This window comes from Polyodon spathula, chromosome 26 (assembly GCF_017654505.1).
Source record: "Polyodon spathula isolate WHYD16114869_AA chromosome 26, ASM1765450v1, whole genome shotgun sequence".
Lineage (NCBI taxonomy): Eukaryota > Metazoa > Chordata > Actinopteri > Acipenseriformes > Polyodontidae > Polyodon > Polyodon spathula.
The window spans coordinates 16,954,855-16,979,999 of NC_054559.1; the positions used below are offsets into that span (position 1 = coordinate 16,954,855).

The following is a 25,145-nucleotide window of genomic DNA, read 5'->3' on the forward strand; positions in this document are numbered from 1 at the left end:
CAGTTAAAGTGATTATAAAACAGGTCTTTTTATTTTGTTAACAAATACCAAAAACAAATAGAAAACAACGACGACAACAAAAATCAGCTTTTTCTTTTTTATTGTAAGGCTGGATGTAAGAAATTTAATTTTCTACCAATATTGATAATCTGTGCTTTTGTACATTACTGCACACAGATTCCCAGCACTCCTGCTTTTATTATGCAGTTCTTCTGGTTAGGTTATGGTAAAGTGACTCATACTAGTGCACACTTAAGCAGAATCAAAGTTGATGCAGTGCAGCACACTACATGGCAATGCTGCCCCTTTGTTTTGCGATTTGACCTACAGCTGTGGGCAAACGTTTTGCATCACCCTCTATAAAAAGAACGCATTTTGCTTCATAAAGTCAAATGAAAGCTGCCCTATAATGTTACGTTTGTAGCTTCCCCATATACTTAACAAAAAACTGACAAATTGAAAAATGTGACATTTCAAAATCTAACAAGAAATACCGTACTATTATGGCTTCTGGTAGAATTTTTGCGATATCATTTAATAGTTTATTTGATGTTAAATAAAAAGATCTAAATTATATATATATTTTTTATTTTTATTTTTTTAAAATAACGTCAGTCCTAAAATTCTAGGTGATGCTAAACTTTTGGCCAAAGCTGTACACATCAAAAAATTATGAAACATTGAAACAGTAAATGAATGAAGGGCCTTATACAGGAAATGATAGGTCTTTTACAATTTACTGTCAACATGGAATTAAGAAATTTTACAGTGAATTAACCAAGCTAGTGACTTGCACAGCATATGGAAGGAGAATGGCAAACTGAGACATTTCTAATGAAGCTTTTATAAGCGTGACTGGAGGGATATTTATAACTCATTTCTCAACACAGTTGTGTTCAGTACTATGATTGCTCAATAGTGCTGTGCACTGTATACAGGCGGAGCTGACAGGATATTTTATAAACCGGTGGTATCGCCCCACATTAAAACAAAGCAGACCCACTATACCCTGCTGCTGCTCAAAATAAAAGTGCTCCTTGTGAGGCTCCAAGCTGTAGCAAACCTGCCAAAAGTTTTTTAATGAAGTATTTTATTAATGTGTTTCCCTTCTTGGCCAGCTTCTGGTGTATTGCTAGACTGTTTGAATTAGCACTGTAGTCTGTTCCTGTGCTGTACATCAGAGAAACAAATTACAGCACAGGATAGACACAGAGAAAACTAGAGGAAAATCTGCAGCAGTCCGGTCCACCTGAAACACATTTCCTAAAGTCAGCATGGAAACATTTTCTGCCTGGTCCCAGAGAGCCCCGTTTTAAAGGGATTACAGACAGGGCTGACTGCGAATGATAACTGTTGATGGGGTGCTGATCAGAGCTTTAAAAATCCCATTCAGGTGCTGCACTACAGTTCTAGTTGTCTTCCATAGATATCTGAAAGTTTGAAGTACCAAAATGTTTAAAGACTATGGCGATCTACATCGATGACAGGGGGTTTCTAATCCTATGCCCCCTACAAACACTTACTGCAGTTAGATGATCTTCCCAGAATCCCGTTCTCCAACCTGGTCAAATCTGCAGTTTCCTTAACAAAGACAGCATACCCACTCACTCACATGAAATCAACAATTCTTTTCTTTCATTCCAGAATAGACCCATGGATCACATTAGCAGTGCTTAGTTTTTCTTCTTTTTTTTCCCCCCCTGGTTTTAAAACCTACGAGATCCGTAGACAGGAGCTAAATATCTTAACCACACAGGCAACAACGACAAAAAACAAACAAAAATAATCCGAAAAATTAAAAGGATCAAGAGTCCACTATACATATACACACACAAATACAAATATAGGTGAATCGCTGTCACTGAGTAGACTGATTTACATGGTCCGAATTCTCTCTCTCTCTTAAAGTCCAGTGGTTTTTTGGGGGTGGTTCGCTCGCTTGCTCGTTCATTAGGTAGCCCCTGGAAGGCTGTAATGGTTATTGCGCTCCAAATCGGCCACTTGCAGGCTTTGTTTGCACTCCAGTTCATCCTCCAGCTGTCTCCTCTGCACTCTGGGGAGTCTCTGTTTGAAGAAGTCTGACACGTAACGCACCTGCGAGGGAAGGGCCATTTATGAACAAAAGAAAAACTCTCATTAACAATCCCCATCTCCCGTAAAATATATCTATATATATATATATATATATATATTATATCTATATTATATTTTTGCGTATATATTATATATTCTTAATATATACTTATCATATATTATTCATTGTGTGGTGTTCATATTATGTGTATATATATATATTCTATAACCATATATAGTACGCTTTTTCACCCTTACATTTTTGTTTTCTGACTTTTTTTTTTGCAGCTTGAAATATCCAACAAGAAATTAATTTTAGTTTACCAGGTGCAATGAATGGCCTACTCAATTTTAAAAAATGAAGATTCTAAATAAATATACAGTCTGCTTTTTCCCCTTACATTTACAGAATGCACTTCTCTTCTTAAACTTTTAAAAGGAAACAGAATCACAGGCTGCCCTTACATTGAGAGAGGCTATGAGCGCCCCCTGCAGGAGCCCCACCAGAACGTCGCTCCAGTGGTGCATGTAATCCGAGACCCGCGTGTAGGCCACGTACAGAGCGAAGGAGATCAGGAAGAACTGGATTGTGGGACGCAGCAGACGAGCCCATTTCGCCACTAAACGAGAGTGGACATAGAGCTGGGGAGGAGAGGAGGCAAACAGGTCAGCCGCGATGCAGTCAGCATTAACAACTGCTACTCCAGCTACAGTATGGTTAACAGAAAGCACACGCCTACTCTTTTTCAGATCCCTGCTCTGTCTGTGCATGTGTAATACCTGTAACGCACGAACGGCTAAATGCAAATGACATATTTTTTTGTACGTACAACTGCGTAGAACATTTTCAAAGCGTCTTGAACTCCTATTTTTATTTATTTTTTAGCAAAACTAGAACCAAACGACTCAGTAATATAATACAAACAGCCTCTTATGCATCCATACCTTAAAAAAAAAACATAATCAAGTGTAAGGAAAGACTGATAAGGAGATCAGATCAAGCAGACAAACATTTTGGGTCTCAGAACTCTTTGGTACACTTCTGAAACCAGGAATGTAAATGTTTTGTTGAAGTTTTTTGTCTGCTCGGCTCGCAACAGTTTTTCTTGGAGATGTGAGGTGGGGGAGCGGCAGCATGCCGAGCAGCAGAGACGCACTCACCGCCAGGAACAGCATGCAGTACATCCCGAAGGAGGAGTGACCAGAGTAGAAGGACAGCCTGGAACACAGAAGAGGAAAAGCTGATTGGAAATGATGATCCGATCCCAGCAGAGCATCTTAAAACATTAAAACAAGTCCAAAACACAGCAAAGTCAATCCGCGGGTCATTTCTTGTGTGGTGCACACGTTTTTTTTTTTCCCCCCACCTAAATACAACTTTGATTTTGCATTTTAGCAAACCCAGCTTCTGAAAATATGTACGATTAGCTTTAGAGGACCCAGAAAGAAAGAAAAAGATGAGGAGGGTTATGAAATCGCGAAAACAAAAACGTTTCGGATTTTTCTAGTTGACAGTGTAACTTTAACCAGATAGTGTACAGACTCCCCATTATAACCCTCCCTGCCCCCTCTCCCCCCTCACCTGGACTCGGTGATGTTTCGGGAGCTCCCCCTGCAGGCGGACTCCAGCATCACATACCCCCTGGAGCAGTTTATCTTGGTCCAGTCGGGGTCACACACTGCCAGGAAATTGGGCCGCAGCCGGCCGATGGTGTACTTGGCCAGATCGGTGATGGACTGGCTGACCCCTGCCCCGAAGATGAAGGTGCCCACCACCTTGTACAGCGCAGACAGGTACTGGTTGAAATTGCTGTTGGAGTGGAGGTGCTTTGAGTAGACCAAGTACGCCTCTCCCGATGTGATCTGGAACACAAGAAGGGGACTCCTTCACATCCTTCAACCCTCTCCAGTGCACGGCTTTGGCCAGTAGGCTCTCAACCTTGTTGGCATTAGCGATTTCATCAAATCATGATGAGATTGTAAAAATGTCTAGATATTGTTTTAATGTTTTGAATCCTTGTATTTAATAATAATAATAAAAAAAAGTAATAACCCTTTTGAAACACACAGAGGCAGCTGTTCATGTTTTGCGCTCAGCACGACAGGAGAAGCCTGTGTTTCGTTAGCGGGCTGGTTAAGATTCACATTATGTTGAAATAAAGTGCTCAGGCACGAAGTCATACCAGCACATGGTGCCAGCAGTCTGGGGCTGGATTTGAACTCACAATCAAGCATTCTTTCTTTTTTTTTTAATGCAGAGCATTTACAAATCAATGCAAGACCTTTATAAAAGTTTTTAGATAGATTTGCTTGTTAGAACAGAAATGGGACTCTATAAACTGGTGCCAGAGTGGTTTCCATTGAAAAATGTGCACAGCAATTTTGCAATTCTTTTCTACTGGGTACACTATGTATTAACCACTGTTTACTATGTTTTAATAGGCTTTACTAACCCTCTAAGCTCTGCTTTTGCTGGAATAATCTTTTTATAAAAAGGTGCTAAAAGAAACTGAAGAAATTCAATGGCAAAGGTTTGAACTGAGCATTTTTAAACTGTTGAGTGTTTTACAGTCAGGGAAGGTTTGTAAAGCCCACATGTGGAAACAGTGTGCCTCTCTGTAGTGCAGGCGAGGGAAACTTTTCTTTTGGGAAAAACGGAGTTACCCGCTTCTCATTTAAAGGGTACATAAGGACCTTTTTATTTTATTGTGTATTTTTACATTGACCACTTTTATAAAGTTTAGATAGCATTCCCTGCCTCAAGATGGTTTCCCATGTACTCGCATGGACCTCTCAGAACTACATTTCCCATCATCCTCCTGCTCACATATGTAACTGAGATGGATCTACCAGTGAGCATGAGGATGACGGGAAATGTAGTTCTGAGAGGTCCATGTGGGTACATGGGAAACCATCTTTGAGGCAGGGAATGCAATTTAAAAGTTTAAAGAAGTGGTCAAAATGTAAAAAAAACCTAAAAAAATAAAACAATACACACACCTTACATAAACAGCTGGAGCAACACATGGGAACATGTAACACAATAAAATAAAAAGGTCCTTATGTACTCTTTAAGGAATAAAGCGTTTACTCGCTCCTGCTCTCCTGTGATAAGCAAATCGTGGCTAAATCAAGGCTTACAGCGGAGGCATGCTCCAATTCAATACATAACAAGTGATAATAACCCATAACCCACAACTGACATGATCTGTGCATCTTTAGACTGCCAAGCCTGGATCACCAAAGAGATGAGTTTACCCACTCCCCCCCCTGGAGTCTCTGTACTCACAATGAGGACACTGCAGGTGATGGTAACCCCTGCCATCATGCCATGGGAGATGGTTTCCCCGCGGTAAGGGTACCGGATGCTCTCGTCGTCACAGTAGAACCCGCGCTGGTACGGCTTGTGGAGCAGGGTCATGATCATGAAGGGCAGGGAGACTGCGAACAACAACAATGCACAACTGTGTGAGGGTCACGCCAGCTCCAGAGGACCACGACCTCGGGAGGTGGGGGGTCCGCCCTGATGAAGAGTTTAATTGCGTTTATTCCTAAAGAAACGTTAGTGATTCTAAATATGTCAACAGCAGCAGTGACAAGCAGTGGTACAGTCCAGCCGGAATGCTGTTCCAGTTCTGTTTCTTATGGGCAGCAGCTAGCTAAGTCACATGACTCACACCTCCCGCACTGAAAAGAGCATTAGGAACTTCTTCCATTACAAACTATTTCACTAAGAAGGGTGACAATGCTGATGACGACGACAGCAACTGTTGATTTGTACTTATGTTTTTATTAATAAGCTACAAGGGTTTTTATGCAATGTAGATTTTAGTTAATGTGTTTATAAAGGGACCTGGGTACAGTATTGGAAGCAGGTGTTGTGTGATAGCTCTTGTCATGTTTCTATTGAACCACCAGAGGGCGCAATAGAGCTATCAGCTGGGGTGAAAGGGAAAGATCCCCCGTTGCCTAGTTCTGCAGAGTATGAAGCTGCACAAGTTCTCTCAGGAGCTGCGTCTGTCTCGCAGAGGCTGGTGAATTAGCCCCCTGGGTAAGACACCTGGATGGAAGCACTAAAGCACAGAACAACAACAGCACTGCAATGGTCCTTGTGGGCCACTATTGTCCTCTACTGTTCATTGGTACTGACTTGTCTTCTCAACCCTATCCAGGTGTACACATTCAGTAGTGTTGGCTTTGTAGTCAACACCTACTTTTTTTCTGCTGATTTCAGAATCAACAAAGCAAGGTAATACTACACCCCCATCAGGGATATCAACTTGGAAAAAAGAAGTCATGCACGCCCACCCACATGGTGCCATTCACCCTGGAGTCAAAAAGAGGTCAAACAATAACACACCAGGTAGACTAACATTTTCCTCTGCGCTAGTGCACCCTAACAAACATCCATGCGCTGTTTCATTGTACTCAGACAAGCGGCTGCAAAGACAGTGCCAAATCAGTAATTCAAATCAGGTAAAGAAAAATTAGATTGCAAGATTTACTGTTTAGGGGGCAGTTTGGCTGAGATTTGCCAGCGTTTTTTTACCTGTTCAATCACAAGCCGTTGAATACTTCATTACAGCTGTCTATAAGCAATTCCGTAAACAAATGACGTGGTGTTTGAAAGACTGTGAGGCAGACTCTTGAAGCCTTTTACTCCAAATAGCAAAACACCTGTGCAAAGCTACAAAACTAGAAATAATCACTTAGCAGGCACCTAATTTAACACAGAGTCAGACTAAATCCTTATGTATTTTTTGCAGTTTTCCTCATGGTCCCTCGCCGGTCTTTACCATGCTCATCTGTGCTGCACCATGCTTTATTACACGTTGCTTTTACTATGGGGAAAGCTCATAGAAGAGGGTGTTATTTCTCATTTTCTTTTTTTTTGTGATCAATTGTGTTTTTTTATTTTTAATAACAGAAACAAAGCATAAAAAAATAAATTAAATTTATTGCAGGACATATATTTAATATTATGAGTGACGCCCCCATTGGAACGTATTATGGCCTGCTATTAATATACAGATGTACTGCACATGTAAACCTATATCAAACAAAAGGCCACTACTTGTGTCAGTCTCTGCTTGAGAGAGGCCCAGGACTGAATGGCAGGCAGGCAGGGGGTGTTCAGGTCAGGATTAAGGTGATCACAGTGCAGACTTTCTCTCTGTCTCTCTGCTACTAGAGCTAGCAAGCTCCATTAGCTGAGGCTCCACATTAACAAACCCACACGCAGATCAGTTTTGTTTTCGGTTTCCTCCTCTGGCTCTTGTCCAGCGATGCTGTGATTAAGAAAGATCCGTCTCTGACCCGAACAGCACAGATACACTGACCCCTCCTCGAGACGCTCCAGGACTCCAGGATGCTCCAGGACCCCTGACTCAAACAGGTTTTCCTCAAGGATTTGCCTGTACTTTGCACCATCCATTCTCCCCTCTATCCTGACAAGCTTCCCAGTCCCTGTTGAAGAGAAGCATCTCCATAACATGATGCTGCCACCACCATGCTTCACAGTTGGGATGGTGTTGACTGGGTGATGTGCAGTATTGGGCTTGCACCAGACGTAAAGCTTGGAATTTTGACCAAAAAGTTCAATTTTTGTCTCGTCTGACCACAAAAACTTTCACGTCTGCAGTATCAGCTACATGCTTTTTCGCAAACTCCATATGTGCTTTAAGATGAGGCTGACTCCTGAACACTGACTCCCATCTCAGACACAGAACTTTACTGTCTTCAGAGTGACATCCCGAACCAGTTTCCTGCTTGCCCGGCTGCCCAGTTTGGGAGGGCGACCTGATCTGGGTAGTGTCTGGGTGGTAGGATGCATCCAATGATGGACTTCACTGTGTCGAGAGGGATAATCAGCGCCTTTGAAATGTTCTTGTACCCTTCTCCTGATGTGCCTCTCTGCCACTTTATCCCCAAATAGTTTTGAAAGCTCCTTGGTCTTCATGGTTGCTTTGTTGGATCACTATGTGAGTTGCAGCTTGAAAGTGTTTATATACCTGAGGGAAATTATCTACAACTTAAACCACTTTGAGTACACACAGGCTGAAACCATTTCACTAATTTTGTGACCTTTCAAACAAAGCATTTGCACCTGAGCTGATTTAGGGCTACAGTAGCAAAGGGGTTGAATACTTATGCAACTGAGATTAATCTGTTTTTCTCTGTAAATCTTACTTATTTATATTCTCTATGCATTTTTTTTACTTTATCAATGTGGAGTAGTTTGCGTAGATTCTACATGTACAGTCTAATTTGAAAGCGCTGTGGAGTACGCTCAGATGCCAAGAAAATGTGAAAACATGGGGGTGAATACTTCTGCAAACCACTGTGTGTGTGTGTGTGTGTGTGTGTGTGTGTGTGTATATGTATACAGTGATCCCTCGCCAACCGCAGAATTCATGTATACACGGATCCGCGCCATCGTGTGTATTCTTCCGCGCTCCCATCTCGCCAGCATCTCCCACTACCAGCAGTACAGTACCAGCATCATCTCTCGCTTTGTCTCGTGCACTAGTTATAGTAGCATTCGCATGCGGTCTCCTTGCTCCATGTTAACTCAGGGTAATTGTCACCAGTCAACAACACCCTGCAACTCTAAGGATTCCAGGTAAATAAAACATTATTTTTTATTATGTTATAATTTTATTACTTTTTACATATTATAAATATATATATATATATATATATATATATATATATATATATATATATATATATATATATATATATATATATATATATAGTAGACAGGGGAGGGGGTTAATATCCTCTCTGCCAAAAACATGTGTGAATGCACATTAGTGTTAATTGTTTTATTGTTATTTATCCCCTGCATGGATATCATTGTATATTAGAGCCAGGTGCAGGGTATTTAAAGAAAGCAGCCAGTGTGCTCAGGGCTGCTCTGTGTGGAGAGCCCGGCTGATGGTGCTTTCAACCGTTATGAAAAAAAGGTACTGTGTGAAAACCTTTTTTTGTGTGTTTTATTTTGTAAGTTTTTAAAACTGGTAAAGAGCCTAGCTGTCTTGTGTTATAGTTAGGTTCCAGTGGTGTTTAGTTAGGGTCTCAAAACAGAGCTAGGTGGTTGGTTTGTTTTGTTTATTTTGTGTTTGTTTTGGTGTAAATATTAAAAATAGCGTGCAAGCACTGAAACTTCCATTTCCCTGTCCTGGTTTATAGTTTAGGTTCCTGCTTGTGTGCAGTTAGTGCTCGTAAGAGCTAGGTGTTTATTTTGTGTTTTGTTTATTTTGTTTGTGTTATTAAAAGAGCGCACAAGCGCTAAAACTGCAGTTCTTGTGCCTGGGTCTATGTTTTTAAAAGGGCAACGAACCGCGGAGAGGAAGCTTGCAATATATTATATATATATATATAATTATATAATATATATATATATATATATATATATATATATATATATATATATATATATATATATATATATATATATATATATATATATATGTGAGTATTATATTCATTGATGTATACTACAGACAATTCCAAAACCACTCTATATCCAAGGAGAATCAGGATCCAACAGAATACTCATCAATCACTAGAAATACTTAATGAAGAAGAGTCATTGATAAACTGATAACTAGCTATTTTAATAATTAGCTACATATATAATTAACCTACCAGAATCCCTCCACGGCAGGTCCTGGACTCATTCCAACCCCAGATCTGGAAGCTGAGTCCTGGTGTACAGCAAGCGACCACGAAACCAAACACAGGACCTGCCATGACCTCCTCAAAGCACTGGGGGCTGGAGTGCTGCATTAAAAAAACAGACCGTTCCACACTGTGGGGCTCCTTATAACCTGAAAGCCAAGGCAGCTAAATACATGTGTATTGGATTCTACTCAACTGCAATGCAACAAGTCTATAGCTGTCTATGATAAAAGTCAGGAGAACATTCAAGATAGTTATCGTTTTCAGTAGTGGGTGACTGAGCAACAGGCAAGCGGACAGACACTATCTGGACACGGATCTGCATTTCAATGAAGGAAACTGAACTGCTTGAGGAATAAATGCCATCTCTTAAATTTTAGTGGACAAAACTGGGCCTGCTGTCAAGAATGCACGCTGCCTAGCAAAGAAAAACTGGGGAATGTAAAATTCAATGCATTCGATCGTGCGATCTACTAAGCTTAGTGTGGGGCTGTGCATTTCCTCAGAGTCGTGCAGTTTGGTAAACAGACACCAAGGAAGGACGGAAGGATGTTTTAGATTGGCGTGTGTGACTCTGCAGCTTTAAGTAATTACAGCTTTCAGTCAGCAGAGGAAAGTGTGAGTCAGAACTGGGTTTCAGACCAAGGAACCAGAGACTGAGCTTAGCTGACAGGACCAGCGCTGCACGGAAACTTCACTACGGGAATATGGACAAAGCAAGCCAAAAATCACACAGCATGCTCACATTACATTGCAAGAGCTTGGATGTCTCTCTGAACTACCATGGGAAATGCAAAGTTTTCCCGTGGTTATGCTATACTAGTTTGCCGTGTTTTTAATATGCATTACCACGTCTCTCTGTACTTTACAATGCCAACCTATGCGTTACCATGCTTTCACTGTGATTTATTACTTTGCTGTGCTTTTACTGTGGGGAAACTTTTATAGGTGCACAGCAAGTAAATATTGATCTTCAAACACTCTGTTGACCTTTGCGGTCAAGGTCAGGTTTACTGATTACTATTCTTTTACTAATGGATACTTTAATAAGGGGATCTATTCACAAAGCTTTTTCACTCCCGACTTGTTTAAAGAATGTTTACGTTTTATGAAGAAATTAAAGTTGGACAGTTATGAAACCATCAATGATCCAGAACAGTTTGAGAAATATCAAAACACATTTTATTCCTAAAAACAGGGTTTAAAAAAAACAAAACAAATTTCAGTAACTCTCGAGTTGAAGCTTTGTGAACGGAGCCCGTTAGCACCTGTCCCCTTTTAGGGGGTTTTGCTTGCTTTTTTTTATTAAGTTTTTTTTTTCTTCAATTTGGAGAGCGTAGAAAGACAATACAGGATTCTGCTTCCTGGAACATAAGCAGGGGTTAAATTGGGGCGGAACAGTCCGGAATGGAGTTCCACCTCTTAAGAATTCAAGCCATTAGCTCTGTATGGATCACAACAGGGAGTTCCATGGCTTTTAAAATCCCAATTTAACCACTGAATATAAGTGGGTGTGGCAATCAAGTTATCCGGCCAATAAGAGACACTCCTTCAACATTGCGAGTAAAGACTGTTCACAATGACTTACTGTGTACTGTGAAGCAGGACTGTTTGACAGCCTAGTTCGTATACATGACACAAAGCTGGCTTCAGTTGTAAGAGCATGTCTACTGGGCTTAGCAGCTTTCAGGGATTCAAAACTTTTTCCAGATGAAAAAAATCCTCAAGAGAACTGTTCCGGTACAGAAACCGACACACAGTCCAACACAGCGTTTTTGTTTTGCAGTCAGCATAGTAAATTATAACACATCTTAAAAAGAAATGAACTGACTGGAGCTGCCTATTACTTAGACACCTGGCACCACTATTAAAAAAAAATCCTTGAAGCGCTAATTACAGTAACAGTAAAAATGCACACCTACAATGCCCAGTCCGCTTTTGTTCGAAGGATGGTTGCTGGAGTAGCCAGTCAGTCGTACAAATACAGTAGCCTTTCAGCGACTGAAAACCCTACACTACAAAACAGAAAGCTGAAGGGAGCCTTTCCATTTTTAGCTCCTGATTTATGCTTTTAACATTTCAGCAATGCTGGTAATCATCACTCAGATAACCCAGAACACCCCCCCCCCCAAATTGAGTTTCAAACAAATGACTGTGATATTAATGTGTATAAAATTGATGTGACTTTGAATAAATGCTGAATATTTAATAAATACACTGTAATATAGTCACTACTGCATAAACACTAAGACCGACAGCATATTTCTGATAAAGTTTAAACTTTTAGACAAAATTCTAAACTTACGCAAAGGTCGACTCTATGGATCAGTTTTTCCTATAATTGCCATTTATAAGTTTGCCCTCCTGACAGTTGGAATTCAGTTCACAGCCCCCCCACACCCTCACCTCTGAACCCTGCCTGATTCGCACTGGAGCCTCATCGGGAGTCTTCTTTAAGAGCTACTAAGCTTTTTCAGATGGGATTACTCTCTACATCCCGCTCAGCCCGGGTGAATCAGCAGCAGCTCTCATAGGGAGGAAAGTTGGCGCTGGAGGTATTTGGACTCTCAGGGTAAATCCGTTTCCAGCCCTTTCTCTTTGAGCCTGTCCGTGGGGTCCCACTGTGATTAACACTGCATGGAAGTCTCAGTTTGGAAGGCTGACTGCTGGCTGAGCTTCTTCCAGCTGGAAAGCGCTTGCCGGTTGCTCTCAAAAGAGTCTCGCTGTCCTGGAGAGTTTGAGACGCGTGCCATTACATGATCTCATCTAGGGCTGTACATGACTGCGTGCGAGGTTCACTGTGGCAGCTGAGAAGAAAAGGGGTTACAGCCTCCAGTACTGATCATTTTCAATCAATTAATATTGCCTAGTCACACAGAAGCCCTGCATTATTCTCTCCGGCAGTCGTCTTATTTATTTTCCTTTCTGTCAGAGCTGTCAGCAGCCCAGCCCTGCTGAGTACAAAGCAGCCCGGAAAGCAGGCCCAGTCTGTAGGCAGAGGCAGCCAGCGCTGGCTCAGGAAACAGGATCTCCACGAGAACAAATATTGACTGAAGGGACTTGGAACTGGATACAGGGTGGCTCGTGGCGTGGCCCTTCCAATCTATCCTGTCCAGATTGATGGGGGGTCCCCACTCGGCAGCCCAGACCCTTCCCAACAGGAAGCTGCTCGACCCCGGGTTCGATTTAGCCTGGCCGTTACCAGAGAGATTTGTTTTATTTTTATCATGGCGCCGTCTTGCTTGCAGCAGATTTTACAAAATGATTCATAAAAAACTATTGTGATAAAGACAAATGTTGTTTTTGAAGATAGAAGGTTGAAGATAGCTGTTAAACTGTGCTGTGTTAATAGAGGACTCCTGTGCTAATACGGCATTACTTCTATAAGCCTTGGCTTCTATTAGGAGCTCTAGAGTATTCTTTCATTCTGGCTTGACCCTGTGTTGTAGCCAGGCGCACACCACATTTTAAGCATGTATAACAGCGAATAGATTATATTGGAAAATGGGGAATATTACTCAGCATACAGGAATGCATCCCACTTCAATATCCAGTGTGTTAAAGAACAGTGTCTTTCAAAAAAAGGTTCTTTTAGCAGTACTTGTGTGTGTTTGGAAGAGGGGGTGGTGTTTGCAAAGCTCTGAATTTTAAAGAATGGAAATCAAAAACACTGTGGCTGACCTACCTTAATTTACTTTACTAACTTTCTCACTCCCTGGAGAAATGAACGCTGTTGAGAGACCATAGCAGTCTCCCTTTCTCTTTCTCCACCAGCAGAGGGAGGTTGTTGAGAGAGTAGAAGAGCCTCCCTTTCTCTTTCTCTGTTCCACCAGCACAGAGCAATGGGAGGCTGTTCAGAGACTATAAGAACTTCCCTTTCTCTTTCTCCACCACCACAGAGGGAGGCTGTTGAGAGAGTATAAGAACTTCCCTTTCTCTTTCTCCACCAGCACAGAGCAGGGAGGCTGTTAGAGTAGAAGTGTTCATGCGTGTGCACACAAAGTTCAATCAAATTCAAGCAAGCTGTTCCCAATATTCAAGCTCTGCAGCCCTGACCTACATTCTCTTTATGAGGATTGACGTTTTCATCACATTTTCGGGGGCAGCTGTTCTGAATATCTCAGAGATCAGATGAGCTTTGTACTCCAAATCATTACAAGCACCGCTTAAAACAGGGAGGGAAAAAGGTTCCAATTCTAATAAAACCTACTAAAAGTTGAAGAGCCCGAGGTTTCTGGTTTGGTAATGTTGCTCCTTTGTGAAAATAACTATGCTAATCTGGAGTAAATTAGTTTTGGGCATTATTGCTCATAGATTTCATTAGCTCAGCCAGTAGGAGCTAATGGAAAAAGTAGGACTGGCACTTGTGCAATGGAATACCCATCCACACTGTGAACACACTCTCTCCCTATTACAATCAGCATGGGTAGAACCTCGTGCTGTACAGAAAGGGCTGGGTTTCAGTGTGCAATATTAGAAGCGTCATGGATGTTCAGTGTGATAAAAGTACCCGGGATAGTCGCTGGAACTTGCCTTCTCTAGTTATGACTCATTTAATAAATATCTTCCTGTTTATGTCTAATCTTGAAGGAATACGGAACATAACGTTACATTTAAAACAATAATCCCAGATCATAGAAAAGTTTGGGGAAGCGCATTACCAATGAACTCGCAAATTAATAAAATTGAGTTTTGCTCTAGTTCTAGTGAATTGGGTCAGTCCAGCTCTAAGTTAACCCAGTTACATACAGGTATGGCAAGACGACTCCCACTGCATAGCAGTTTGATCCATTCTTGGTTTTATTATGAGTTTCATAAGTCACTGTGACAGAGATCGAATGATGCTTGGTGTTAGATCTCCTTCCCGACCTGTGAGGGCACTAGAAAGAAGGAACAGAGTACCCTTAAGCAAATGGCAAGACAATTTATTCTGTAGGGCAGGTGGAAGTCTGCCATTTAGGAAGGGGGCGGAGCTACGGCACCCATGCTCACTGACCCAGACTGTAGACGCCGTGGCATCTGAGGATTGGAGGAGCGGATGCGCTCGTTAACCTAGGGGTCATGGGCGAGGGTATAAATAGGGGGGCGTAGCTTCAGTGATCTGTTCCTTTGCATATAGTTATACCAAACGACCTAGAAGGAGCCCGTATAAATTGAAACCGAAAGCCGCGAGTGTTGTCAGTCTGTGTACTAACACTGTGTGTCTTGTGTTGTTTGTCTTCTCACTAAAGAGTACTAAACACGATCCAGAGCTGCAGCCGCAGGCCAGCGTAAACCCAGATATCACAAGTCACCTTCTCCACTACAGGAACTGTCTTTGCACCACGAGCACTAAAATCAAGCACTGTCGGAACTGTGAAAAGACGTGACTTTTTGGTTGCGGGTCAAACCCGTGGGATCACAAACTGGAGTGATACACGCCGCTGTACCACTTCCATCAGTATTATTGTTTGCAGGTCTTGCAATAAGGCTCTGGACATTATAATCATTAATAAACACCCTTGCACCTGTGAATCATTGTCTGTGTGATTAATCTGCTCTGCACTGCACTCACCTGCACGTATTCACCACTTTACCACACAGACACCTGGTTACATAAACACTGCGGCTAATCAAGCTTGTGGTAAAACCTGGAATGGGTGAAACAGCTACATGATAGGAGTCTTATTCCCATCCCTGTTTTCAGTGTAATATGAAGCTACTGACATTCCACTTAGATCGACCAGTTTCACTTTCTGCTAAAGCTGCAAACTGTTACACAGATTAAAATGTTGCGTATAAAATTGTATTTATCAAACACATTTTCAATAAAAAAATTAGATTTGATTTAATATTTGATAGGTCACATTTTTATATTATACTTCGGTGTCTATTAACAAATCTTCAATTACAGTGGTTTACAATGTATAGAAATACTATAAATATTAAAAAATTTAAACTAAACAATCAATGCCAGATCCTAGTGAAAGAGCCTTTCAGCGGTACGACTCCGGAAACTGAATCACATTGAAATTTACAGAGCAAGATCAGGACAAGAAACATGGGGATGAGCCAGACCACAGCTCAGCTGCTGCAGTGGAAACTCGATTAGATTCTCCAAGATCTTTACTCCAAATGGTCATTAGCACATTTCAGATATATAATATATATATATATATATATATATATATATATATATATTTTTTTTAAAAACAAACACATGGAAGTTACCAAACCAGAAATCAACAGCTGAAACGTGTCATTTCACTGAAGAGCTGTGGACAGTCTGGGGATGTTTCTTCATCATTTTAGAACTGGTGGTTTTTCCTCTCCAAAAATTTCACGAACGACAGGGAAAAATGCTTTGAGAATCCAGCCCGCTGGAACAGCTTGATATGAAACATCTTGTTAACAAGGAGATCCCAGGAGTTTCTGGGAAACAACAGCCGACTTCAGCTTGTTTTGTTTGTTTTCTGTAAACTCGAAGAGGTTTCCTGAGCTGGGGGTGGGAGCTCTTGTCCTGTGAGAAGGATCCACAGCAAACACTGACAAACGAGACAATCCATCTTAAAACTACTTCTTCCCTTCCCTCCCCCACCTTGAACACACACCTCATGCACAGTTCAATGACCCTCACTTGAAATACACACACCCACACACATGCCATTTGCTTTTTCATTTTAGATTAAAGCTGGCCGTATGTACTGCTATGCAGCTTTATTTTCCAGTGTTACAATACAGTGTGGTTACTTAAATGGAAAAAGGGCAGAGTTGGGCAAATCACTTTGTATGCTGGTGGTATAGTGCTACATTTAGCAGCGAGGGGTCGCTATTATCTACCTCCCCCAACCCTACCATGCTGCCTGCAGCCCCTGATTCCCCATACAGTCAATAGAACCACAGTTTATCACTAGTAGTTACAGTATGTGAAAGGGTTAATAAGTGTACCAATCGATTACAAATTCAGACAATCAGGTATTGAGGTATTATCATAACGCAATTAGACTTACAGCTATTTATAGTAAAGATACATAAATAAATACTGTACATATTTTCACAACCAGTTTCATACATTAATACACACATGATTACAATGCCATCATTATTATTATTAATACTAGTGTAACACTCCCCTACTCCCTCCTTCTCGTATATTGAATGGTTTGGTCCAGAATCGCTATCCTCTGTCCTATTGCAGCCGCTTAAGAGAGAATGAGACTGAGGTTTTCAAACAGAAGTGCATCTGTTTGCAAAAAAAGGCGTGCAAGGCCACAGGTACTCTATTTGCTTGTTGCGACTGAGTTTTACCTATTTTACCTATTTTATTTTATCTACATTATTTCTTATATATGGGTCTAAAAAATAAGAACTGTTCCAATTATTACATTTAATTGTAAATCGCTGACACCTCAGCACAGCGTTGATACAGGTTCCCTTCACCTCTCTACATTATTCACACCTGTTCCAGACCAGGCATGCTATTTTCAAACTGTTTCATTATTTATCTCAAGGGTTTCTTATGGTTATTTTATTCTTTGCTTATTTGTATGGGTTATACACATGTACATCTATCTCCATATATAAACAACAGGAGCAAAACAGTTCAATATTCTACACGTGAAGTATGGAAGCGGTCCTCTCCCTGCCCAGGAGAAGGGGGGGCACTCCCCCCCTCGACCCCCCAGCACCGCTCCCCTCCTGGTGGTCATTTGGTCTCTAGCTTTCAAAACCTGGTGGCCAAATGAACTTTTATGGTGGCCAACATTTTCAAATGGGGATAAAAAGAGGGGACATGTATATGTTGCACACACACTACTTTTGCATGCTTTGTTTGAAGGTAATGGCCGTTTTTTATTATCTTTAAATTGTGGGAGGGGAATGATACACAATCGACATGCCACAGAACTAACTCCATAGAATTCCAGGGAACTTTAAACACTAAATGCCAGGGAACTCTATACATTCAATTCCAGGGAACTCTATACATTAAATGCCAAGGAACTATGTTCGGTGTGCATAAAATGTCAGTGAGTAAAGTATATACATAAAATGCCAGGAAATAGAAATATATGACTCAAATGACAGGGAAGATAACTAAATAAAAATCCCAGGGAAACACATTTCTTTATTTTTCAATTGCGGTCAAAGACAGGCTGGATAAAATACTAACACTCTGAAAATACTAACACTCTGATAACGCCCCCTCATCGTGTTACATTCTTATTGTCATGGAGCTGGCCAGATGGGGATTTTCCAAATCCAAATGCAAATACATTTGACTGTTACTTCAGTTTCTTTGACATTTTATTCAGGGTAAGCAAGAGATATTTTGAGAAAATGTTTTTATTTTTTTTATTTCCTGCAGCCTTAGCGAGTCAGGGAAACCCAACGGCCTGTAGCGATGCAGCGCTCCTGCAACACTGAGAGTTTTTTAAAAGCTGTGAAGTTTAACCCCCCTCTGTGCCATAAGGCAGACACCTCAACACTCCTTTGTTTCCTTCTTGTTGTTGGGGCGAGGGAAGTCTACTTTTAAAGTTATTTATTATGGAAACAAGAAAGGGGAGTGGTTCCACGAAAGGATTGGCTCTGTGAGAACAACAGTGCGGTGCAAATTAAGCAGAAAGCCTTTTTTACAGAACCAAAGTTCTGTTGTATTTACTGTAAATGCTTAGTCGCCAAAGTGGCGACTTTACAGTAAAATCTACAGGCCATATTAAAATAGAAGGTCGCATTTGTCAACTAGACGACGCGATGTGAAGAACCCTGAGAGCGTTATGTGTGGGTTTCTCATCCCATTCCCAAAGCTCACAATCGTCCACCCTAAAAAACTTCAGAAATGCTGCCGTGTTTCTCCCCTCCCCCTGCCTGCCTCTCCCATGGAAGACAAACAGATAGCATAGCAACGTAACCTACTCTCCCCACCAGGCAGTACAAAGGTCTGTAAAACCCTCTGTCTCGACTGTCTTCAGTTGATTTATTTCCCTTTTCCTGTATTCTTTTGCAATTTATTTCTGTAGCCAAAGACCCGTGTGAGTCACCAGGCTGTACCACGAGTTCACATCACACTGCCTGGTTGCAAACGCTCAGCACTGAACACTCAAACTAGAAAGAGCTCTTTCACTGCTTATCGGAACCGTGTTGAAAGTTAGTAATAGATTCGATTCACTCTCCCTTTCAAAACCTCAAAAGACTCTTCTTCGAGTGTAAGTGGAAACTGAAGGAAACGATATCACCTCACTAACAATCTGTTTGAAAATCAGAAAGCCACAGATTGCTCCTGTCGTGCTATGCAAACAGAAATCGCACACACACGCATGCAACACACATGTGCACATTGCAGATGCACCTATACTGTCCTCCAGGCTCCTCAACTAGTTTTTAAGGGGGCAGATTGGAAAAAAGTTAGGAGTAGGCGGGCCAGAAGTATTTTACTCTGCACATTTTTAACAATATAATAAATATTATATAACGTAATGTTTGTATATTGAACAAGACTTAATTTTACCATATGAATAGTACTTTAATACCAGAACATTTAGCAGAATATCACGCCAAGCATTTAAAAATGTATGTGACATATTAATAGTATACTATAATATATACTATAATATACAGTCTGATTGCCAGAACTGTGTGACAAAGTGGTTGTAAGTAAGGTAAAATATGACACAAAGCTTTGATCACACAATATGCGAGAGTGCCACTTGAAACAAATTAACTTGTGTCTTTGTTTCTAGTCCATCTCTGACACAAAAATGAAAACTTGAATAAGTTCAAAACAAAACAGGTCAGTCCAATAGAAAGGGTCGGAATCATGTTTTTACGTTTTGGTTAATTTCACAAATAATCTGATGTTTCTGACCAGACTCTTGCTGTCCTTTGTATGGTTTACTTTCGAATGAATCTCAAAAAACAAAATCGATGAGTGCACGATCGCACAAGCACGTGGGTAAGAAGAGATCAGCGCCTGTAGTTCTAACTGCGGAGCCCTCTGGACATGTAAAAGCTCCGGGTTTGGCTTCAAAATGCTTTTCCACATTGTACTACTGACTCACATTCAATGCACAATATATAAACACACTGACTTTGCGTTCGGTACGGTTGGTAAAACAAACAAGAATCGGTCCACTCATTGCTGAATATAAGATTGTCACCATCGTTTTCTCTTTTTACTAACTAGAGTAGAGAGAGCCATGTTTATATCACTTGAAAAGATAACTTTTAATAGCAACATGAGGACAAAACTAAAAATCTTCCACAGAGTATGCAAAGGGAAGCGCAATGGAACTGGCTTGCGTGCAGAGTTACCATGTCCTCCCCAAGAAAACCTTCAGAACTGTCCCGAATACCTCCAGGGGAAAGAAATGTAGTATGAGGGCTCAAATTCCTGTTTTTCTAATTGTAAACACAAACAATTAGGCTGGAGAAATGTTCGATACATACTGAATGTATTTAGAGACAATTCATTCAAGTAACACTGAAATCCAAATACTATCAGAACCACATTGTCTTATACAGTAGATTCTTATTAATTGCAGAGCCCAGGTGCCTAGAGTAACTGTGCTATGCATTACCACCTTATGCAATTATCAGCAGAGTGTAATACATTAATTATTTGCCTGATAATTGCATACATTTCTTTTGAAAATGTATGTTTCTTATTCGGGTTAAATGCATAAACCTGTGAGGCTATGCATTTCACAGGAATCTACTGAATGTGCATTTTCATAGGAAATGTGCTTCAAGTTAAGAGGAATCTGCAATTGTAATGTATGCAATTCATTGTCTGCACTTGTATAATTCTTAAACCTAATATTACATTGGCACAACATGGCTACACTAAAGAAAAAAAAAGAAAAAAAATCTGTAAATGTAGATTTTTCTTCATTTTCCAGAACATATATTCACCGACTGGACTGGCACAACACTTAAACACAGCTCTGACAACTACATTTATTTCCTTTGCAACAAGTATTAGGTCCCCACCTATGCAGCACAGACTCTGTGGGTCTAGGGGCCCTAATACCTGCTGCACATGAAGTGATCTTATGCTGTGGCAGTCAAAGCAAATCTAATGTCTGGAAAACTTCTATAGAAATCAGCAGTCGCAGCTGCCAACTGGCATGATGCTACAGTGCATCTGCCATCTTAGTAAAGGGAACAAAATCGTTTAAAAAAAAAAAAAAAAGTCTTTGGGGGTCCCCAGGAGACAGCTGAACCCAGGAAAGACTTCAGCTTTCCAAGTACTTAACAATGTATCGACTTTGCAGCCACAAGCCCATCCGTCATGCTGTTATAAAACAAGACCAGATGTCCTGTCTGCAGCAGAGAGCAATTGCAAAAAGCAAGCAAAGATGGAAATAAGACTCCCATTGCATAGCAGTTTCATCCATTTCTGGTTTCAATAAGAGTTTAATAAGACATACCTGAGCTTGTTATCTAGACACTGTGGCTAATCAAGCTCCTAGTAAAACCTGGAATGGGCGAAACAGCTATGCAATAGGAGTCTTACTTCCATCCTTGGCATGTCTCCCAATCTCTAGCAGTGTACTTTAAAAACTTGTTGACATGTCTTTTTCCACAGGTATTTGAATATACAAAAAAACTCAGAACATCTGCCTGTTATTTTCCTTCACAGCGGCACGATATAACAAAAACATACAAGGTTTGAAATATCACGAAGAAGTGGATCCCTATGCCCTACACCCACAGCACATCCAGCACGACGTGAACTGGAGAAAGTAGGAAACGGATGTAGTGATTGAGACAGTCAGTTGACCCTTTGCGCTCATGTAGAATATACACTTTTGTGAATACAATAATCTTTCTTTGTACATAGCACCTTTCATAGTGGACTCTGCAGCTGATGTATGAACTGTGCATCAGCTGCAGAGTCACTTACAACAACATCTCACCTGAAAGACTGAGCACATGGAGGTTAAGTGACTTGCTTAGGGTCACACAGTGAGTTCAGTGGCTGACTGGGATTTGCCTCCTGGTTGCAAGCCTGTTTCTTTAACCACTGGACCACACAGCCTCCTATAATAATATGAGCAACATCATTATACAACACTTCCAGTTCCTGTCTGTGTAGTGTCAGAGCAGTGAGCTCTTTACACTGTTCAGGTGGGATTTGTGATGTTGCTGAGTAATAAATGAAGGGCTATCGGAAAACTACAAAGTGACCACAAACAACCTAGCCCCCCTCGACACATGGTACCTATCATAAACCCGACCCAAATTAGTGCCAGAGCCAGCGTCGTGTAATTACTGCAGTTCTTAGCTTAAAACACAGACTGCATGACTGAGCAAGATCCTAACTCTACTTGATTGCACTGCAGCTTTTAAACATAATGGCTTTTAAAACATAGGGATCGCTGTGTAATTTAAATCTTATTAGGTGGCCCTATAGACCACAAGGCTCCCATTCACCCCATTATACCATCCCATTGGCACATTCCATGACAGAGCACACACAGCGCTGTCTCCTAATGACAGATCCTGCTAGCCCAGGGATGGAAATAAGACTCCATTGTATAGCAGCTTGATCAGGTTAGCAGAGTTCAAAGACTGGCGAATGAACCCACAAGCGCACCACCTATATCCTCCAGTGCATGCTACTTTATAAGCTAATAGCTTTCAGCCATGCTTATTCTATTCTGCACACTACCCATTTAGAAAGTGGGTTTTCAACAAAAGAGCTTTAATAATTCATTCTAAACCTGCAGAAACAATATGTAATTTTGTTTTGTTTTTTAAGGAAACTGGCTGGAGCATGCTGCGACAGGGATTTTAGTGCACTAAACAAAATTCAACTGAAGTGCTTATAATGAAGGAATCTGCTGCTGCTGGCAAAGAAAGCGAAAAACCAATTTGTGTACATCACGTCAAGAAAGTACAAGTAAGCTGTAACCTTTTATCCTGGTAAGAGCTGTGAAATGTAGATTATAGAATAAAAAAACAGGCCGCCAAGAGCAGTCTGGGTTATCTGAGGGTTTTTTACATTCCTAATAAGATTTGCAAAAACAAAAAGTGCTGGCAGATTGTTTTTCTCTTAATGAGCGACAGAAACAGGGCAACAGACTTGAGTCTGTTGACATATTTGAAAAACCATGCACTTCAACCACTTCATGATTTAACAGCAGGGGCGGAAGGATTCGCAGTGAATCGCGATACTTTCTTTGCACGCTAGATCCTATCGCTTGTATCGCGATACAAGACAACAACAGAGTTCACTTATGCATCATGCAAGCAGCCAATGGGGACGGTCACGTCTATCGTGATGCAGCCCAGGCAATGACAGGCCATGCTTTTGTATCTGTCCTTACAAAGGTACCACACTGTTCCTGTCAGGACACTGCACTCTGATTGGTTATCATATTGTAGCGAACTCGGTTTACATAGAAAGGCTTATCACACATGTCAGATGCACCTGGGCTAACCATGAAAACACACAGAAATGTTTAACACGGACTAATATCCATCGCCCGATGCGTTTAACATCTAGCCTACATCTACCTACAACGTAGAGCTCAGCTCGCTTTTCGGTCGCATATCGTACAATAACAGTAAAACCAGTCGGGCTACAATCCACAGCATGGAAAACAATCCAAGATTTTACTAAAGGTAGCGTTTCACCGTGCTAAACTCCAGCTCAGCAGTCTCCAAGGCAATGATAATATCGAGTTAATCAGGATTTCAATTTCCCTTGCATCTCAAAAACGGGTATAAATTAGCTCTAAGGAAAATAACTAGGAGAACATTGTACTAGCGCACAACAAATACTTGACAAGTCATCAGTCAACGGCTCGTTTTAACATTGATTACAATACGAGAAAAATGCCTAATAAAAAAAATATGAGGATTATTAAAAAAAGATGCATTTATTGTGCTGAATAAAATAAATAAATAAGATACAATTATACAACTTAATAGAATATACTACATTGGCAAAGATTATTATTATTATTATTATTATTATTATTATTATTATTATTATTATTGAACGTTTCTAGCAGCAGACTCGCCTCTGCATAATAAGAAATCCAGTACAGTAAAATATATGTAAAAAACACACACACACACACACACACACACACACACAAGTTAAAAAAAAAAAATCAGAACAGTTAAACTCGAACAATACCATTCTATCGAACACGCTGGATTATTATTATTATTATTTTATTTTTTTTAACAAGTTTTCTGGTTCACTTTGAGCCGCTATTGCTGCGCTTGAGGACCAGAGTTTACTAATTAACAGATACATTTGTCAGATCACTTACCCACTAGGACACACGCCAAGTCCACCAAAACAAAGATTTTTCTTTTTTCCATCATGTTGTCTCTTAATCCATACAGTTTCTGATCCCCCTTTCCCCCTCCTGTGACTATAAAAAAAAGCGTGAAAATAAATAAAAACACTAAATGTGACAGACTGCTTAGAAAAGTGAGACCCGTTTGAGAGAGCTGTGCTAACCTGAACGACGGGTTCTTCCGGATTCGAAGTGAGATACCTGTTAAGAAAATAAATTAAAAAAAAAAAAAAAAAAAAAAAAAAAAAAAAAAAAAAAACTGGAAAAAAGCAAATAAAATAACTGAAGTGCCTTTTAGTTTGCGATCCGAGCCTATCTCTGTCTTTTGCACATGTTGTCTCCAAGCTAGATCATTCGCAAAGTCATTTGTTTCGGAACATTTTTGGGAAAGAAAAAGAAAAAAGTTAGAAGTACCAGCTCCGGTCATCCCTCCCCTCTCTCTCTCTCTCTCTCTCTCTCTCTCTCTCTCTCTCTCTCTCTCTCTCTCTCTCTCTCTCTCTCTCTCCTGCTTGCTCCTGACGTCACACCACCTTCGCTTGCCTGAACCCTGGACCCACGACCAGTTCTCGATTAAAAACACACGCTGTAAGAAAATAGGGATGCATTTAATGGAAAATGTGCTGCGTGTATTTTTATTCTGCTTAACTTGGGAGGGCTTCTGGTTTTCGCTGTTGATTCTGCAACTATAATTTCGAATCTGTAGATGAATTGCAATAATATTTTTGCGTGTATCTTTAAAAAAGCTGTGAATTTTACAGTCGACATAAAACTGTGTATCAATTCATTTCATATTAGAATTCCAAGAGCCTGGCGGGACGTAGATTTAAACGCATTAACATGTAGGAAGCTTATAGAAATATTATGTTTAGAATATATTTCAAATGTAGAAAAGAACGGTAACGCATACAGTATTTCGAGAGCTGTGATATATAATTTGATGCATAGGTGCACCTTGGTTGCTTTAAAACTTTTTTAAAAGGTGTGGTGATGGTGACAGCTTTTAAATAGTTAAATTATTTTAAAGGCACTGTACTTTGACGCTTTATATTGTCAGCAGCCCCCCCCCCCCCCCCCCCCCCCCAAAAAAAAAAC

The 25,145-nt window shown here is 40.6% G+C and overlaps 1 protein-coding gene across 4 annotated transcripts; it reads right to left on the bottom strand.

Moving 5' to 3' along the window:
- Positions 1-1,684: 1,684 nt before the first annotated feature.
- LOC121300970 (phospholipid phosphatase 2-like) lies at positions 1,685-24,485 on the bottom strand. 4 transcript variants are annotated; one of them, XM_041230011.1, is made up of 7 exons: positions 24,218-24,485; positions 24,024-24,128; positions 5,363-5,514; positions 3,656-3,936; positions 3,235-3,292; positions 2,539-2,715; positions 1,685-2,094 (listed from the first exon to the last, which is right to left on the bottom strand). In XM_041230011.1, the coding sequence occupies exons 2-7, from the start codon at positions 24,076-24,078 to the stop codon at positions 1,951-1,953; spliced, it is 867 nt and encodes a 288-aa protein (XP_041085945.1). In that variant the 5' UTR covers positions 24,079-24,128; positions 24,218-24,485; the 3' UTR covers positions 1,685-1,950. The 4 variants fall into 4 exon arrangements, with proteins under 4 accessions (XP_041085945.1, XP_041085944.1, XP_041085947.1 ...); XM_041230010.1 differs by having other exon boundaries at positions 24,024-24,485; XM_041230013.1 differs by lacking the exons at positions 24,024-24,128; positions 24,218-24,485 and adding an exon at positions 12,166-12,648.
- Between the last annotated feature and the right edge of the window lie 660 nt (positions 24,486-25,145).

Bases quoted from the DNA above. Each gene is read 5' to 3' on its own strand.
- LOC121300970 (XM_041230011.1), bottom strand. From the start codon at position 24,078: ATGATGGAAAAAAGAAAAATCTTTGTTTTGGTGGACTTGGCGTGTGTC. The intron at 3,937-5,362 runs GTGAGTACAGAG...CTTGTGTTCCAG, and splicing joins TCACCTGCAGTGTCCTCATT to ATCACATCGGGAGAGGCGTA. The intron at 2,095-2,538 runs GTAAGGGCAGCC...CTTCCCTCGCAG, and splicing joins CGCTCATAGCCTCTCTCAAT to GTGCGTTACGTGTCAGACTT.